The sequence below is a fragment of the Paralichthys olivaceus genome, chromosome 16, assembly GCF_024713975.1.
Source record: "Paralichthys olivaceus isolate ysfri-2021 chromosome 16, ASM2471397v2, whole genome shotgun sequence".
Taxonomy (NCBI): Eukaryota; Metazoa; Chordata; class Actinopteri; order Pleuronectiformes; family Paralichthyidae; genus Paralichthys; species Paralichthys olivaceus.
Window position 1 is genome coordinate 1,376,166 of NC_091108.1, and position 18,295 is coordinate 1,394,460.

Here is an 18,295-nt window from a genome sequence, read left to right on the forward strand (position 1 = left end):
GGGAATTTGAATGTGTATCACAGTTTATTTCAACATCATCTGGTGAGTTATTAGCATCGCACATTTTTAAAAGCCCCATGACGCTGAAAATTATGAATTTCTCTCTTGCGTCCCAATCAGAAGGATTTCTGCAATTTTTTACTTCCTCCTCGTGACTATAAATTCTGACAGTTAGCGCTCGGTAGCTACGCAGTGCTTTTCATCGGTTGAATCCGAAGTCGAAGGTGGTGGCGAGAAGTCGTCATGACGCTCCACGTTGAGCGGCTGGTTACTGTCGACTCATGTTAGCAAACATGTAGAATCCAGCGGCTCTCTGACAAACGTGTCCCGGGCTTTAACTCTGTAACTCAAGATTTCCTCAGTTGTCACGAAGAGTGAAAAAATATGATTTAATGACAATTCATTTCGTGTGTGCACTTGATATATAATTAGTTGATCAAATTAAAAAAAAAGATCTTTTGCAAGATTACGACTGTGTGGACGAATCATCCGTTAACTTTTTAAACACTTGAAATGTCCCTTAAATCTACTTACAACTCGTTTACGGTTTCTTATAAAACTTTTAATGACGATACATTACTGATGAATGCTGGGTTCAAATACAGGGTTAGAATTACGTGCTGCCCTTTAAAGGTATCGATATTATCTTTATATTTAAAACAGGAAACATTTCCCTCAATGTCGGGGAACTCAAGCTCGACTCAATATGTAACGTAAAGAGCAGCACAGTATAAAATGTACGTTAACCGCTGAGCTGAGACTGAAAGAAACAACCACACACTTCACTATTCACGCTGATGCTGAACTGATTCATTCAACTACATTTACCCACAATTCCACAAACATCGACAAGACAATTAGTCAAACAAAACAATCATCTTTTCTGCAGTTCATACTCCTACTGGTCGAATTGTTGAGTTAAAAAGTTGTATTTTTTATTATTGTTTTAAATTCTAACGGTAGTTTCTCTATAAAACACGTAGAGTTTTATCCACTGGTGTGTTTACATTATAAAACCAGATCCCGACATCGGTATGATGCGTCTGTGTTGTGGTGCCATGAACAGATATTAAAATCCAAACTCACGTCACGGCACAGGTAGAAGAAGTATAAATACATTGAAATACTTTATATTAACATCAGGAGGGGGTCGTTGTTGTTTTTTTACAGTTGTCCAGACTGGACTAACTAAATCTTTTGAGTTTTTATGACAACCGAAGTAATCACAGGTTGCAACATGACACTTCACCACTAGATGTCACTAAATTCTACACACTGTACCTTTAAGTCACCTTGCCTGGGCCAATCTAACCGATCATGTTTAGAGAACCGTAACAATCGACCGACCCAGACACAGAATACATGTGAAGCTCTGGAGGCATCGTCGTGTTCCATCGGGACGTGATCATCACTACAAGTCGTGTTTCATGCACTTTACGGTTCACACCCACCGCCTGCCTTTGAAACACGTTTTGCTCCTTTCTCAGCTACTTCATGAACCCGTGAAGTTTCCTGCCGCTCACGTCGTTCACTGTGTGATTCCAAATGAGTGTAAATGCACTGAGAGTTAAATGTTGAGACGCTGAATTTTCATTTGCACCTTAATGATCATTTAACGATGCACCAGGTTGAGGATTCGTCACGGAACGAGGAGGAGTGACTGAACTTCTTTTACATGCCTTGTACATGTTTAATATTTAACACGTGCAGCGATGTTCAACGTATCCTCTTGAATTCATGATGTAATGCTGTGTCCTAACATAACTATTAAGACGTGCTCATCAGTGCCTCTGAGGGCCTTGTAGTGGCTGCAGTTTGTTTTTCGCTCTTGTGAAGTAACTGTATAAGACAAAGACAACTTCAGGATTCACCAACTCCGCTCAAGAAGCTTTTCAAAGTTTCCGACTAATAAAACGGTTCATTTTGTTCATTAACCTTCCAGTTGTATCAAGGTGGCTTCCAAGCACTTGCCGAGAAACACATTGAGCCCGTTTCAGAAAGTTCTTGGTGGGTCGGAGACAATATGCATTAACAAAATGTACTTTTGTGTATTTAAACTCGAGAACATCAATAAAATGTTGTAAAGCCATCTGCAGTTTTATTCATTTGACCTCAGTGTGTTTGTGAATGATAAGATAAGATAAAAATATAAGATACTGATGTTTCTTCATACAGCCATTGAACTGGAAGCAAAGAAAACAATGAATGTTCTGAACACAAGTTTTTCTCATCACAAATACAAATGAAACAATCTGAACTGTTTCTCCGCATGTTTTGCTCTTGAAGAAACCTCAGTTAATGAACACAGGTCAGAGCCTCAGGGTTTATGGGTTAATTGGCTCTAATACTCTCAGTCTGTCACAGGACTTTTCTTTTGTTGTAATCTCGTCCCCCTCATTCAGCTGCGCCTGCACATTGTCCTGCCACCGTCTCCACATTCAGTCCAGCCTGCGTCCCAGCAGGACTTTAACGCCACGGCCTCCTCGTGGTTTCCTGTCACATCCATGTTTGGTGTCCACGTAAAATCCACCTGGTGCAGAGAAGCGCTGAGGTTTCTGGAGCCGTGCCGTCAGCAGGAGGGAATCTGCTGCTTGTGGAGCCACCTCTTCTTCATCTTCTCTGCTTTGGCTCTTTCTTTAGAGGCTGGAAGGTCAAACAGAGATTTGAGCAACGCTGATATTTGACAAGATTCATCAGCTTTTTAAAAAAATAAATAAAACCACTCCAGCAATTCTGTCGATTGAATCCAAGGTTTTAAATGTTACTGCAGGAGCAACTGTTGTCTGACTGTGTGGAGACCGATGAGGACGATTGTATGTGTATAATAAAGATCTTGGTTCAGATAAAAACTAAATTGAATGATTGTTTAAAACTCTCATCAAATAACCACAAAATGAAAAAGGGAAAGAGAAGTGCAGCAGTAGATGACGGTACTGCAGCTACCAAGAAACTGAACAAAGACAAAACACGAAACCCTCGTTTGTACGATACGACTGTCACAATATCAGATTTCCACTTTGACCATGTGCAACAATTTAAAAAATAATGATTTAATCAATTTCCTTTATGTGATGTTTGACAAACTAATTCTGCTCAAAATACTAAAATCAGTTTGTCCGGTGCAGATAGATGACGTCTATCCTTCTGATCAGAGATCAAGATAGCTCCAGAGAAGACATCATGAATTGTCGGCGTTCAACACTTTTAGTTTAGTCTCCTGAACTTACCCCAGTCTTTCTTGACAAATTGCACAGCTGCACTTTTATTCCTCCCCTTCTTGTTCTGGAGGGAGAGCAGCTCGTTATCTGAAAGCAGAAGGACAGAGAGCGTTAATGCCTCCGGACTGACGACGGACTGGAAGTCACGCTGAAACCTGCGAGTGTCGCCGTCGTCGCCGCAGCGGGAAACCCAGGAGCGTGGGCACCGCAGTGGGACGAGAAAGGACGTCACTGTAGCAAAGCTCAAATTGAGACAGGTCATGGTCTTTACAGACTCCTGCCACAGAGTGTAGCCTGCAAGTTATTTATAAACCATGTTTGACCAACGTGTGCTTCTTTCTGTATATTCTGAATTCCCGCCCCTAAAGCCTAAAGCCTCTTAACAATAATAAAGTCTGACATCATGTTTACTTATTTATTACTTTTACTTTCTGTCCTCTTTGCTCCTGTTATTCCCCCGTTGAGGGACTAAAAGAATTATCTTACTGCATCTGATGGCAAATTATAAAACTGAGTAACAATAATAAACGTATTTGTTTAGTTACAAAGTGCTTATAGCACATCATAGATCGACCAGATCCTACTCAGCAATGCAACAACACTGAACAGATGTGTGATCTGTTCTCAATCTACTGGAGACGCAACACAGCGTCACAGTTTTCTTACTTGTGGTCCTGCGGCTGCCTGCTCCGTACAGCCTGGACTGGATGAAAGCCTCGGCCGACTGCTGCTGAAAGGTCGCAGACGCTTGCTCCTTCACCGTCACCACCTTGTAGTTTCCCTTCAGACTGACAAATAGGAACGAGCCAAGTTTGTCTCGTGCACACGGGGGGGGTGGGGGGGGGCACAATACACAGTCCGACCAGTGTTGTTACAACACACGACAGGCAGCAAAGCAGCAGACGAGGAGACGCAGGGAGAAGCTTTTAATCAGCTTTGTTGAAGTTTTATGAGAAAGGAGTTTACCTCAATTTCTTAGATTTTTATATTTCACTGAAGTGATGTTTCCTTCTGTGTGTTTGTGTCTTCTTGTCTGTCATTTCTGTACTGATGTTGATTACTGCCGTGATTCAGACTGAACCAGACGAGGAAACAAGAGGAAACTCTCGTCCCCCCGGAAAAGACGGTTAATTTCAGCAGTAAGGAGTTTGTGTTACTGTCCATCACACACATGATTATTGTTGTTTTCCCTGGTTACAGAAATGCGAAGCGTAAAAAATAAAACATCAGCCAACACGACGGAAGTCAAACCTGAATATCATTTAGTCACTGCAGGAATCCTGATATTAGTTCTCGGGTCATTTAGATTTGAGGTCAAGCTGCGCATGAATTTAAACTTTACTGTTGATGTTTCTTTACGTACTTTCGAGAATTCGCTAATTTCCTGGTCCTCTTCCTTTGCTTCTTCCCTCGCTTTTCCTCCGGCTGCTCCTCTGCACCTGCTGAGAACGGGTTGAGTTGAGAGAACATGAGTCACACTGATCTGACGCTTGTTCTGCTGCTGTTTAAAGTGAGTGAATTATCACAGAGGGAAGGAGGGGGGGGGTCTTCACCTTTGTCTTCAGAGGTTTTCTGATTCCTGCAAAATAAAATGATTCCACTGTTCAAAGGAGAAGGAAATGTATCAGAGCAAAGAGACGCAGAGAGTCGAACCAACGTCACTTACTTTGAAGCAGAGGAGTCGATTTCTTCCAACACGTCAGCCGGTAAGAGTCTGCGTTTCTTTGGGAATCAGCAGAATGACGACACAAAAGCTTTTTATCAGAGGACACGGGAAATACACTGCGTTTAACAAAACTGGATCCTGACCACTTGTGATTGTATCGTAAAGTTATATGTAATATTAGCATGCCCCCTAGTGGACAGAAGGTATAACACGATGAGAGAGGCACAGGTCAAACATGGTGCAAGTGATGATGACTTTTATTTAAAGTGTGAATATCGTCAGCTCGGACACACACTGACCTTCTGTTCCTGGAACAGCTCCTGTCTCTTCCTCCTCTTCTCTTTCAGACTCTCTTTCTCCCTGCAAACAAAAAAAAGAGCAACATTTACCTTGAACACACACACACACACACACACACACACACACACACACACACACACACACACACACACACACACACACACACACACACACACACACACACACAGAGAGAGAGCATAAACATTGTTTTGAACGGAGTTCACGCTGTTAGCATGCAGCTAGCTAGCTAGCTACCTCCTGGCGGTGTCCAGCGCCTCCTTCACGCAGCGCAGAGCCTCGAGCTTCGACTCTTCAAACGTCAGCTCTTCCGGAGCCTCGTCGTCGCTCGACTCCAGGAACAAACTCAAGTCCTCCTCGCGCTCTTCGCGTTTATCCTCCGTCTTGGACGAAGACGCCGTTTTCCCACGTTGCTTCGGCGCCATGTTGACTGTGTGATGCCGGAAAGACGTGCGCCGGGCGGAAACGTCTGCCACCTATCGGCGAGGAGGAGGATCACCGCGAAAGAATTCAAGACCTTCAACGCTTTTATTTATTTCAACTTTTGAAGAATAGTTTAATATTTGATGTGATGCAACACTTTGCCTTTTATTTTTCAACTTTTTGGAATAAAAAATAACATCAATAATAATATATCAATCATGAATTATGATTATTATGCTTATTGTGGTGATTATTATTTCCATTCTTATCATTTTGTGGTTATCATTTATTAAAGCTTTTTATTTGAATATATAAATATAAATCAAACTGTAATTGTAACTGGCTTTTATTTTTTATTCTCGTGGCTTTTATTTAGACAAGGCTCTTATTTGTGAAATGAAACATTTACAAACATCGTTCATTATATTCATTTTATTAATTATGAATATTGTAATGAGGTTTCGTGTATATTATAATTGTGTATGATGATCGTTGTTGTCTGATTTCTAATCTCCGTTTGTTGTCGTGAACGTTGACGTAAGTACCTCTTTTGTTTTGGTCGCACTTTATTTTGAAGGCCGTATCCGGGAAGCGTTGTTGTGACAGCTCGTCTGCAGCGGGTGTGGATCAGTAACGGGGCCGGTTAACGGGACCGGTTAACGGACACGGTTAACGGGACTCTGCCGCCATGCTCCTTCTGTCGCTCGTGTTCCTGGCCGCCGTCGTGGCTTCGGTTCTCGGGCTCCCCAGGCTCCATGTGTCGCCGGGGGCCGGGCCCTGCCTCGCCCCGCTGCAGTGGGAGGGCCGGTGGGTCCTGTACGACCACAGCTCCGGGAGGAACAACCGAGCCGCTGTTTCCTACGACGGCCTGAACCAGAGGGTCCGAGTCCTGCAGCAGCTGAAGAAACACAGCCCCTGTCAGAGGTCAGTGTCTGACCCACGGGCTCCAACCGCAGGTCCAAAGACCTCAGCAAGGCTGGACAACACACCTGCTGCTGTCCTGCTCCACACGGACAAGAAGAAGATTATATTAAGATACTAATAAGATAATATTAAGACAAGAAGAATAAAGATAAGATAAATAAAACAAGATAAGAATAAGATAATATAAAGATAATATTAAGATAAGAAGAATAAAGATAAGATTAATAAGACAAGAATAAGATTATATTAAGATTATATTAAAATAAGAAGAATAAAGATAAGATTAATAAAACAAGAATAAGATTATATTAAGATAAGAATAAGATTAATAGGACTAGACAAGAATAAGATTAATAGGACTAGACAAGAATAAGATTATATTAAGACAAGGTAAGAATAAGATAAGAATAAGATTAATAAAACAAGATAAGAATAAGATAAGAATAAGATTAATAAAACAAGACAAGAATAAGATTATATTAAGACAAGAAGAATAAAGATAAGATTAATAAAACAAGAATAAGATTAATAGGACAAGACAAGAATAAGATTATATTAAGACAAGATAAGAATAAGATAAGAATAAGATTAATAAGACAAGATAAGAATAAGATTAATAAGACAAGACAAGAATAAGATTATATTAAGATAAGAAGAATAAAGATAAGATTAATAAAACAAGAATAAGATTATATTAAGACAAGATAAGAATAAGATAAGAATAAGAATGAATAAACGCAGCTATGAAGTGAATCTTGTCCGTCTCAGTCCTCTCGGTCAATTCCCAAGAAGCTCCTCTTTTTTTAACAATACATACGACTCCATGTCTCCTCAGTTCATAAAAAACGTTCACGCCTGTCGTCTCGCCTTGCTCCAGGTTTTTTGAGTACATCTACCTGTACCAGAGCATGGTGATGTTCCAGATCGACCAGAAGACCAAAGACTGCTCGAAGATCGCACTGACGGACAGCTGGGATCCCTTCGACATCCCTGACAACTCCACGTTCGAGGACCAGTACTTCATCGGAGGCCCTGGGGACAGCGTGGAGGTCCAGGAGTGGTCGGACAGGAAGCCGGCACGCAAACGTAAGCCTGGTCTTTAATGCCCCGCCTGCAGGTTTGTCAGTGTGTCGGACATTCGTGACACAAACGTGTATGTACCTGAAACCTGTCTTCTGTTTACTGACCAGCAGGGGGCGACTCCACTGGTAGTTTCTATAGAAGTCTATAGAAAATGTCTCCACTTCTCACTTTATAACGTCAGGATACTTTGTCCTCAGGAGTTTATGTCTCAATCTCTAGTTTCAAGTCTTCATCAACACAGCTCATGTTCATTTATGAATTATTTGTTGGGGCGTGGATACCACAGTGTGATTGACAGCTAGTACCGTCCAATGGGTGCAGGTGGCGGTGGACGTGCAGTGCCTTCGAAGGACTGGGACCACGTTCTAGCCCTTTAGTGCGTCCAGTACATACTGACTGGAGCATAAACCCACTCAGAAGCACGTTTATGAAACTACAATAATCTTCATGGTTATCTGCATCTGTGCAAACGTCTTATTTGTCTTGTCTGTGTCTCCTCCAGATGAGAGCTGGGTGGGCGTTTACACCTTGAAGGGCTGTTATCCCGTGCAGGAGACCTACACCAAGAACAGCAGCGTCACCACCTCTACACGCTTCTTCAACCTCCAGCTGGGCATCAGCGACCCCAACGTCTTCACCCCACCCAGCACCTGTCAGTCGGCTCGGCCCGAAAGGATGACCGAGTCCGACTGCTGAGGCCTGGCCCGCCCCGACCTTTGACCTTAGTTGCTGAACAGGATTCTGAGGCCGAGACTGAAATCACTCCCTTGTCCACTCGTTCACTGCTCCACCACCGATTCACACTGTTTCACTCTGCAGCTGAGCAACCATGTAGTGTTGTCAGGCTTCACAATAACATCGGGTGCATTACAATTTGGGTTCATGAACATAAGCTAATGCACATATTACAAATGTCCTGTAAGCATGATGTCGTACTTACATTTTCAGATTTAGAATTTTGGCGCTCAAATAAAATTGCATTAGGTTAAATCACCACAAAAAGGGAGTGGTTTCACACACAGCCTCAGTCCAGTGTTTTACTGAATTGCTTGTTAATTTATAAAAATCGTTATTAGGGCTGATAATCCTGCTAACTGCAACATAACAAACAGATAAACTGTTATTAATCAGCTGATTCTCATAACTGGATGATTTCCTTCATGCTCAAACTGATTAAGTCCTTAAACAAAGAAATGAATTGGCGTTTGCACATGCGGATGGATCGAGGAAGAAGTCAAGTCATTAACGTGTTGATGAGACATTAAAGCTGTGTGTGTCATGGGTCCCCCTCCCCCGACAATCCAGAGCTGTGGCAACATAAATAACAAGCTGGACAGAGACAGAGCTGAAGCTGCTCCAAGTATAAGCTTTATCAGAAGGAAGGTTCGAAGTCAACTCTGAAAAGTATTTCACAGAAATTCCTGATTGTGATCAGGCTTATGAATGGATGCAGCTTTAGTCTTGCTTGTATGTGTTTTGGGGGAGAACTTTTATTGATACAGTTACTGTTACAAGTACGAAACCAAACTTACACTGAACTCATAAAAACTGTACGTGTACTTGTTTGCCAGTATAGATGTTATATAGGTTTTCAGTGGTCATAATCCTGAAATAAATTTGCTGAAACATGCAGAGACCTTGTGAATCATGATTCAAACATTTTCGATGAAGAAATCGTACTTTTCTTTGTACATTATTTAAAAATAGTTTTTAAAGGGTTCTTCACTGTGGAGCTTGCAGAGAGCAGAGAGCAGGGCTGCCAGCTTTTCCATTGTGGCATTGGGTCGAGGCCTAACCTCCCAGACTCTGAGCAGGGGAGACCTCCATCTTGTTTTTATCACTCCAAAGGCTCTTTGACGATCTTGGAGTGATGGAAATTGAAGCGTCCCTCTACCTTGTAGGGAGTGATGAGACAGACTGTCTCCAAACAGGGAAAGAATGCCATCACCCACTAAAGCTGTTTTCAGACATGAGCTTCAGGTAAAATCCAAAGAATTGGTTACAGAGATTACCAGCAGTTCACCTCCCACACATGCACAACACAGCCGGAGGTCTACCAGCAGTTGTGTTCACAGCAGCATCAAATCCTCTGCATTATTCAGACGAGAGGTGGAGCAGCTGGGTGCAGCGGACAGAGACAGGAAGTGAAATATTATCTGTGCCGCTCTTCATCAGTGTCTTTGACCTCAGTTGTCATTGCCTTTTCCACCGTTTCCATTTTTGCGTCTGTCACGTTTTAGAAGCGACATCAACACAGTGAACCCAGCGGAGGATCTCCTCCTGTGTACTCGCTTCACGTTCTCCTGGATTTCTACAGACGGAGAGAATCCGCAGAAACTGGAGCGTCTCACTCGTACATTTGTGTTCACACATGCATTACGTGGGTTTGCTGGGGGAGGGTATTGTTGAGGCAGGTAAAACCAGCTGTTCTTCATTATCCGTGTGAATCACAAATGTCCTGCATGTTGATAGAGCAGAATCTTTGGTGATTTAATGAGACTAAACTGTGCAGTGAAGGGGGTTTGGCTCTTACGTGGCAGCCGTCTACTGCACACACATCTTTGCCCAAATCTGGTTCCAGCTGAATTCAGCTCTCAAGCTCTTGGAAAAGAGACGGGTCTCTTCAGGTTCCCTCAAATGCGCTGGACAACTTTATGGATGACCCGTTGGACTGTTGATCTGGGCACAATGAAGACCTTGGCCACCACCTGATAGGACAGTGAGCCAGCCAGCACACACGAGTAAACATCACTGGACCTTCACCAGCTTTGAGCACAAATCCAGCAGTTGTGTAACATGTTTAACTACTGTGATTACCTTTTGATTTCAAACATGTTCATTTTTATCTTTTCCGAACACAGACAAAAATACCAATGAGATAAATCTTCAACAATTGTTACGTATATATATCATGAATATTAAAATCACCCGCAATCATTACTTAATCATAAACTAAGGTGTAGACTTGATAAAAACTCCATGTTTATTCAACTGGAACCAATTCTGCTAATTCCCCACATTTCCCAGTACATAACTCTCAGCTACTCAGTTTAGTAGCAAGACAGAAAGTAGTGCTCGGGTGGAGTAAACTTTTTAAACTTTCTCTTCAGTGCAGATAAACCAGGTGGGATAAACTTCACTCGAGTGTTTTCGTAATGACGTAACACGACGTTAGGGGGCGCTGCAGCCTCCGGGTTTAGCAGGAAGTTAAAATTGCTCGGGACCGGAAGTGGAAGGATCCGTGTCGAGCGGACGAAGAGGAAACACAAGAGTCGGGAAGTGAAAGCGACCAGGACACCGACACCATCGGGGGGGACTGTTTGGGGAAATCCAACCGACCGAAGCAGCCTCTTCGACGGGTAAAGAACGCGCTAAACGCCGCCGTCAGCACAGCACCAGAAGCTAACTGGCTAACGGTGAGCTCGGTGTAGCCGTTAGCCTCCTGACAGATGTGTTAGCCGTTAGCCTCCTGACAGATGTGCAGTGACTTCATACAGCTGCGAGGGCTCGAGGGGATCAGTGAGCTGGTGTCTCGTCATGTCGGGAGCATTTAATAATGATAACAATGATCATTATTATAATTATGATAAACTTTATTTGTGTAGCACCCCCCATCAATGCGTTAACCACGTCACTAGGCTGCCAGATGTTCATCATGGTTCATCTGTCATTGTATTGAGAGCTTCACTCTTTACTCGCTGGAAAATCATAGAAGAAGAAACAACTAAAAACAGCGGTACACATGTTTATCTCACACACACACACACACACACACACACTTACATGACATGTTGTGCAGCTTTCTTCACATCTGAAATCTCTCCTGTTAAAACTCTGTGTAAACATCCGATCAGGTCAGAGCCATAGAGAGCTTCCTGCGTGTGCGGAGGAGGAAGCTGTGAGTGGTGGAGGACTGTGACAGCTCATGTGACTCGTGGGAGTTTACTTTCCTCCTCATGACATTGTTCTCTGTTGTTCCACAAATCTCAGTTTTGAAAAAGAAAAGACGTGGGAGACGAGTCAGGGAGAGTTTGATTAGGACGCTGTGTGTTATATTGTCCCCCCCCCCCCCCCCCCCCCCCAGACGCAGTGATGCAGTTTATCTCCGCTGAGTGGGTCCACGTCCACTAACGCTGCAGTGGCTTCCTGCTCGGATGACCCGCCTCCTCTGAGTCCAAGTGCACCTTCTGAACGTTGACCGGTGGGCGGGGGCCTGCCCTGCCAGGAGGGCGTGGCCAACGATGGACAGCCGTTGCAGCAGCAGCGCCGATTCGCGGCAGACCGCCAGGGGGGTGGGGTGCATCAACACAACGCCCATCTACGCGAGGGTGGAGTCGTATGAATCCGGGGAGAAGAAGTGCATCTCCGACGTGAGGAGGACCTTCTGCCTCTTCGTCACCTTTGACCTGTTGTTCATCACCTTGCTCTGGATCATTGAGCTCAATGTAAGAGACGCCTGACCGTGTTGTGGACGTGTGTCTGATACTGAACGCCTGTCTCTCCGCTCCAGCTTGGGTGTCGTCCTGCAGCTGCAGCTCAACACGGACATGTTTAATGCGTTGGTGTGTTGTTGGCACAGTGTTAGGTCAGCGTGCTAACGAGGAGTTATAGTTTATCTTCACATCTGAAATCTGTCCTGTTAAAACTCTGTGTGAACATCCGATCAGGTCAAAGCCATAGAGACCTTCCTGCGTGTGCGGAGGAGGAAGCTGTGAGTGGTGGAGGACTGTGACAGCACATGTGACTCGTGGGAGTTTACTTTCCTCCTCATGACATTGTTCTCTGTTGTTCCACAAATCTCAGTTTTGAAAAAGAAAAGACGTGGGAGACGAGTCAGGGAGAGTTTGATTAGGACGCTGTGTGTCCCTCAGAGTCCACCATATATATAAACATACACTTTTACATAAAATGAAAACTGCACACATTTTCTGCATTGTTGTTAAAAGTTTTCATTTTGGAAAAACCTGACGGATACAGATAAATCCATCGGGCTCTAGTTTGTACTAAATGTTCTGTTGAGTCATCAAATAGTTGATGAGATGTTTAAAAGCAAAACAGAAATAAGTTAATTGTATTAGAGACAGTGTCGGTTAACTGACGTACTTAATGAACATTTCACCTCGTGCTCAGAATAAACTTTTATGTTCACAGAATAAAAATGGAGGAAAGAAAAACCCTAACTTTGGGTCTCAGGCGTTTGGCAGCTGTTTCTTCTCCTGGTTGGTTTTGTTCTGCGTCTGCTCTCAGGGTCCTTGTGTATTTGAGATGGCACAGTTCAGTAAACCAGCAGAGTCATGTGATGAATTCAGCCGACAGCGTTCATCATGGGTTATTACATTTTCTGTAAAACCCTCTCTGACAAATCGTCTCAAATATCACTGTTCACACAGAAATGCTTCTGTATGGTCAAATGTTTGTGTTTGAATTGTGTGGAACGGAAACGGGTCAGGTGCTGCTGGCGGAGGTGAATCGAGGTCATGCAGCAGTAACACTTTGTGCTCCGAATGAGGATGCACATTCCCACAATGCTCCGGATTCCACAACCTCAGCCTGGAGTGCTGAAATAGTAGCATGTGTGTAAACAGAGAGACTCAGGCTTTGTGTATCTTTGTTGGGAAGAACCGTCCAATGACTGGTTTTAACAGTGAAATCAGCCCAGAGCCACGATACCGGACTGTGTGTGATTTTAAACCAGTTGGGCTCATTCTACGCCTTTTACCGACAAACACGTTTGTTGCCTTAAGCCATGACGTGATGGAAAGCTGACCCCGTGTCCATCTACAAAACTTTAAACCTTCGAGATAGTGAGTTCATAAAGGAATAATATGTCAATCATTGCTGAGGAGGGAAATTCCAAAGCTCGGGTTAGTCACCAGAACTGCTTCAACAACAAGTTTTCAATTCCGCTCATACTGATGACACCACAGGGGCAGAAGTAAGAAACCCAGGGAACCAAATGTTCATGTGTCTCAGATCACAATTCAGGGACATGTGGGCTAATCAGGCGTGAACCCTTTGAGGTACTCCTCCACAGTCATATCTTCCTTTTCTCTCTCGTTTTCCTCTGGGTCTCTGAAAAGTCTTGAATCTAATAATCTGAGTTTTAGGCCTTAAAAACTCTTCATTCATTCAAACATGAGGAACTAGACCTCACATGTATTCAGGCAGGTCTCAGTTACGTGAGTATTCATTTGAGGTGATTATACCACGTTTACCTACAGCACGTGGGATTTGTTTATTCTCTACTCAGCTACTTCTCCTTCTCTTTCTTATCTTCTTGGGAAGTGTCCGTTATTTTGTGGCTGTGATATTCCTTCATATCTGTTGTAGTTGACATAGATCTTAAATTTCATTAGTGATATATAAATATATATATATACACACACACACACACACATAAATGGGTCTTGATAAAAACAGTAAGGGACTGATATCTATGAGTGTATGAGATATGCGTGTGATTGGAGTTCAGGTTGTTCAGGTTAACTAAAGGTGATTGATTTAAGATTGGATGTGGTTTTGATCAGTCCTCTGTGTGTGTGACAGGTGAACGGTGGCATTCAGCAGCAGCTGGATCAAGAAGTCCTGCACTACGACTACCACGCCTCCTTCTTCGACATCTTTGTGAGGCCTGCGTTGTTTCATTATTCAGAAAGACCATGTTCAGCTTCGTTCATTCTTTTTAATTGTTCTCCTATTTGTTTCCCTCCACGTCTTCCTTTCTACCACTCATGTCCTTGTTCCCTTTTTTAATCTGTAATTCTTCACTCTTGAATTGTTCCCCCTCCTCGGTGGCGTAACGCCCTGCCCTCCCTCAGCTCCTGGCTGTGTTCAGGTTTGCTGCGCTCATCTTGGCCTACGCCGTCTGTAAGCTTCGTCACTGGTGGGCCATCGCTGTAAGTTTGTGATTTTTGAGTTTGTCTTTTATCTCTACCTGCATTTATTCCAGAAATCTGTCTTTCTGGAGAACACAGAATAAATAAGTGGATTTTAAAGTTGTCTTTCATGATTTCAAGTTCAACCAGCTCTTTTCTGGTATTCTGTCCAACCACTTTTAAAATTTTAGAGGTTTATCGTATAGTTTTCTGTGTGAATTCAAACTTTACATTTTTTTATATATAATTCATGAACACACAAGTAAAGCCCGAGATTACGATTAGATTAAATATGAGAAAAACTAATTTAATAACTATCAAATGTTTACACGACATTTTCTGCGATGAGAAAAAAGACTGTTGTCTGTGCAGGTCACCACTGCAGTCTGCTGCGCCTTCCTGATCGTTAAGGTCATTTTATCAAAGGTAAGAATCACTATTCCTATTTTTTTATTATTATCATTATTATACTTTGTAAAAATCTCCCGACATTCTCTGGAGTTTCTCCTGCCAGCACCCCCCCCCCCCCCCAATAAAAACTCCAGAGAATGTCCTCGCATCATTCGGCCAAAGGTCACAGTGACGTCATGAGAAATGTATGTTGATTGAAACTGCACTGGTTGATGGAGGCTAAGTGTGTGTGTCTGTGTGTGTGTGTGTGTGTGTGTGTAGCTGCTGTCTCAGGGGGCCTTTGGGTACCTGCTGCCCATCATCTCCTTCGTGTTGGCCTGGATTGAAACATGGCTGCTCGACTTCAAGGTTCTGCCTCAGGAGGCCGAAGACGAAAACAGTGAGTCACCGTCGTCGAACTCCGACCAACCCGACAGCAAATATTTTGACCACTACCTTATTCACTAAATTCTTTAGTGCTGTTAAAAAAAAAATACTGCATTCATGTACAAATACATGCACGTCATCGCTCGGACACGGAGCCCCGCAGAATAAATCCCCATGTGTGGCTGCAGAGGGCGCTGTTGCTCAGTAACCGTTACATAGTGCAGCTTTAACACTCTGCGATTCTTCTCCTGTCGTCACGGTCCTCTCATGTTTCCCCCTTTTTTTTTTTGTCTTCCAGGATATCAGTCCTTCGTGGACGCCACAGAGCGACCTGCTCTCATGTGTCCGGGTCCTCTGTCTGACGGACAGTTCTACTCTCCTCCAGAGTCTGTGGCAGGTCAGTTCACTCACACCGAACCGACAAACGTCCGCTTCCTCAGACGCGGAGGTGAAACAGCTTCAACTCAGACAGACCCAGTTTCTCATTTTAATTCTATAGCTCCGATCATTGTAGACATTCCTCAAATAAATGAATCAACTAAATCGAACTGCAAACAACAACAGAACAGCTGAGTCATCTAGAACACACAGGAATCACAGCGACACTTAGAAACACTCCTTTGGACGGAGCCACGCTAGCTGTTTACCCTGGATTCCAGTCTTGATGCTAAGCTAAGCTAATTGCCTCCTGGCTGCAAACGTGACACTGGTTTTCTGTCTCCTCATCAAACGCTGATCAAAAGGTTGAATCTTATTTTCCAGTTTTCTGTTCACACCGAATTTCTGTCTTGTTTTCAGACTCTGACGAGGAACTGGATGATAAACATGATCCAGAGAAAGGGCTCATTCAGCAGGTGACTTAACAGGTAACAGCGTATTCAAACACGTCGGGTATTTTCCTGGGTGACGGTTCATTTACCGACAGTTGATCAAACCTCTGTCCTCTCTTCTTGTTTCTCCTTCACAGGATCATCACGTCTGGGTTGTTTCGCTGTTTTTGCTCCTGTTGTGCTACTGAGGGAAAATTCTGCCTTACGCATTCTGACGTTTTAGTTTTTTATTCACCTCAAACTGTCTTTGAATCTATGAATGCACTTCAGCGTCTGATATCAGCCTCCTGCATGAACAGAGAACGGCAAAGTGCAGCTTAAAAAGCAATGTCAGTGTCTTATTATTATTATTATTGTTTCAGAATTGAGTCTTTTTTTTTCTGGACCATTCTGAGGAGAATTCAAACGAAAGGATTTTTCTTTCAACATTTGTCTGACACCAAACTGGTTAAACAAACGGAATCATCACACTTTTGATCAATTTAAGAATCAGACCAACGTTGTTTCCTTCTTGAGGGCACTAATGTCTTATATTCACATCATGCTTACTTTCAATTTGTTGATCATTTCCATGTGATCGGATTCGAAGTCACTGTAAAAAAAAAATAAGCTCGTTTCATTGACTCTGCATCAAGAAAACACAGAATCTTTCGGCCAGTACTGAATTAATGGACGGTGTTTGTAGAAAATGAAAGTCGTAATATTGAACTCGACTCTTTCAGGTCTTACAGATCACTGAAACAACTTGCATGGATCATTGGAACTATATTAATAGAATAAGATCAAACATCTGGGGACACTGAACTGTATCCGCTGTAAACTGCTCTCAAACGCTGTAGGAGCGTGAGGTGAGTCGGGGAGGGGAAAAAAATACTTGTACATATCTTCATGCATGCCTTGCCCAGTGGTTTTGTTTTTATGGAAAGCTTGTCTGTAAACTGGAATCATTAAAATGTGAAACTCTGTGTGATTGTCTTTTTTAAATTAATCTTCACGCCGTCGTCAAGAACCAATCGAGGATTTTTTTTATCCAAATGTTAACTTGACCTCACGACCTCTGAACTGCAGTAGCTCCACTTTATGGCATCAATACTCTCAACACGGAGGTCCAAAGTGTGTAATATATAAACTCTACATTAAATACATAAATACATGAATAAACAAACACGCAGTATATAAAGTACACAACTGAGGAAGACGCTCAGTTATTAAAATGATCTCAGTATAAGTTCTGATTTGATTTAATAAAATCGTCTTTGCAGCTTTTGGAAGAAGATCGATCAATAAAATGATTAAAGTTGAAATAAAAGTACTTTATAAAAAGTTTTTGGAACAAACTAATAAATAATAATTAATAAAAGATCATTTCCAGTCATGTTCAGTTAATTCAAGCTGCCTCGTCCCAAAACTTCTCCCAGGAAGGTTTTAATTCCATGAGCCTGTATTTTCATCACATTCTCAGAACAAGGGACCTTTTTAAATTAAAATGCTGGAATAAAATAAGTTAATTCAAACTAAATAGTTAATTTCATCTGACAGTTGCATTCATCTGTAAATCTTTTCATTTCAAAACAATTTCAGAAACTATCTATTTCGGAGTAAAACTGCTGGAGTTCAATAAAAAAAGATAAGTGTTGCTCAGTCACGATCAAGTTTTTTATTCTAAACATAAAGATCGTATTCGCACATCCACAGTGTTCAATCAGTTAAAACCAAATTAGACAGAAAACCGGTTTATTTTGCTCTTTCCTATTTATTTGTGATTTGGTGACATCAACAAAGACACAAACAAACTGTCTGTAACACTGTTTTATTCTTTTTTTCACATTTCACATGAGTCAAGTATCCAAGGCATTCGTCCACAAATCTACATTTCGCCTCTGTTCATTGTGGCCTTCAGTCAAAAACACTGTACTTTGGAAATAAATACAATACTGATAATAAAAAAGAAGAAAGAAAACCAACGTCGCACAGATTCAGTGTTCGTTTCTACTCGGAGTCCGGACATGACGCCACGTGACGACATGAACCGACGCCTCCTTCTGTCCAAACGAGGACGTGACACGAGGAGGACAAACAGCAGTGAAACTCTGGCGTCAGCAGATTCAGAGGAAAATCAACAACACGAGCACGAATCACTGATTTCACATATCTGCCCCCGAAAACTCACCGCAGCATCAC

At 42.6% G+C, this 18,295-nt stretch overlaps 3 protein-coding genes across 5 annotated transcripts; 2 read left to right on the forward strand and 1 right to left on the reverse strand.

Annotated features, from left to right (window-relative positions):
- Positions 1–2,076: 2,076 nt before the first annotated feature.
- nol7 (nucleolar protein 7) lies at positions 2,077–6,304 on the reverse strand. 2 transcript variants are annotated; one of them, XM_069511532.1, is made up of 9 exons: positions 6,171–6,304; positions 5,440–5,678; positions 5,184–5,244; positions 4,885–4,940; positions 4,772–4,797; positions 4,582–4,657; positions 3,885–4,006; positions 3,228–3,305; positions 2,077–2,643 (listed from the first exon to the last, which is right to left on the reverse strand). In XM_069511532.1, the coding sequence occupies exons 2-9, from the start codon at positions 5,625–5,627 to the stop codon at positions 2,570–2,572; spliced, it is 681 nt and encodes a 226-aa protein (XP_069367633.1). In that variant the 5' UTR covers positions 5,628–5,678; positions 6,171–6,304; the 3' UTR covers positions 2,077–2,569. The 2 variants fall into 2 exon arrangements, with proteins under 2 accessions (XP_069367633.1, XP_069367632.1); XM_069511531.1 differs by having other exon boundaries at positions 4,582–4,660.
- Positions 6,305–6,313: 9 nt separating this feature from the next.
- epdr1 (ependymin related 1) lies at positions 6,314–9,262 on the forward strand. Its single transcript, XM_069511533.1, has 3 exons — positions 6,314–6,549; positions 7,427–7,635; positions 8,135–9,262. The coding sequence occupies exons 1-3, from the start codon at positions 6,314–6,316 to the stop codon at positions 8,326–8,328; spliced, it is 639 nt and encodes a 212-aa protein (XP_069367634.1). The 3' UTR covers positions 8,329–9,262.
- Positions 9,263–10,747: 1,485 nt separating this feature from the next.
- stard3nl (STARD3 N-terminal like) lies at positions 10,748–17,079 on the forward strand. 2 transcript variants are annotated; one of them, XM_069511529.1, is made up of 9 exons: positions 10,748–10,991; positions 11,717–12,077; positions 14,179–14,256; positions 14,451–14,528; positions 14,880–14,933; positions 15,180–15,297; positions 15,583–15,681; positions 16,083–16,150; positions 16,252–17,079. In XM_069511529.1, the coding sequence occupies exons 2-8, from the start codon at positions 11,874–11,876 to the stop codon at positions 16,145–16,147; spliced, it is 696 nt and encodes a 231-aa protein (XP_069367630.1). In that variant the 5' UTR covers positions 10,748–10,991; positions 11,717–11,873; the 3' UTR covers positions 16,148–16,150; positions 16,252–17,079. The 2 variants fall into 2 exon arrangements, with proteins under 2 accessions (XP_069367630.1, XP_069367629.1); XM_069511528.1 differs by having other exon boundaries at positions 10,858–11,048.
- Positions 17,080–18,295: the final 1,216 nt, after the last annotated feature.

Coding starts and splice junctions, on each gene's coding strand:
- stard3nl (XM_069511529.1), top strand. CDS start 11,874: ATGGACAGCCGTTGCAGCAGCAGCGCCGATTCGCGGCAGACCGCCAGG. Junction 14,529..14,879: donor GTCACTGGTGGGCCATCGCT/GTAAGTTTGTGA, acceptor TTGTCTGTGCAG/GTCACCACTGCAGTCTGCTG. Junction 15,682..16,082: donor TCCTCCAGAGTCTGTGGCAG/GTCAGTTCACTC, acceptor TCTTGTTTTCAG/ACTCTGACGAGGAACTGGAT.
- epdr1 (XM_069511533.1), top strand. CDS start 6,314: ATGCTCCTTCTGTCGCTCGTGTTCCTGGCCGCCGTCGTGGCTTCGGTT. Junction 6,550..7,426: donor AAACACAGCCCCTGTCAGAG/GTCAGTGTCTGA, acceptor GCCTTGCTCCAG/GTTTTTTGAGTACATCTACC. Junction 7,636..8,134: donor CAGGAAGCCGGCACGCAAAC/GTAAGCCTGGTC, acceptor TGTCTCCTCCAG/ATGAGAGCTGGGTGGGCGTT.
- nol7 (XM_069511531.1), bottom strand. CDS start 5,627: ATGGCGCCGAAGCAACGTGGGAAAACGGCGTCTTCGTCCAAGACGGAG. Junction 4,661..4,771: donor GAAAACCTCTGAAGACAAAG/GTGAAGACCCCC, acceptor ACCCGTTCTCAG/CAGGTGCAGAGGAGCAGCCG. Junction 2,644..3,227: donor ATTTGTCAAGAAAGACTGGG/GTAAGTTCAGGA, acceptor TTGACCTTCCAG/CCTCTAAAGAAAGAGCCAAA.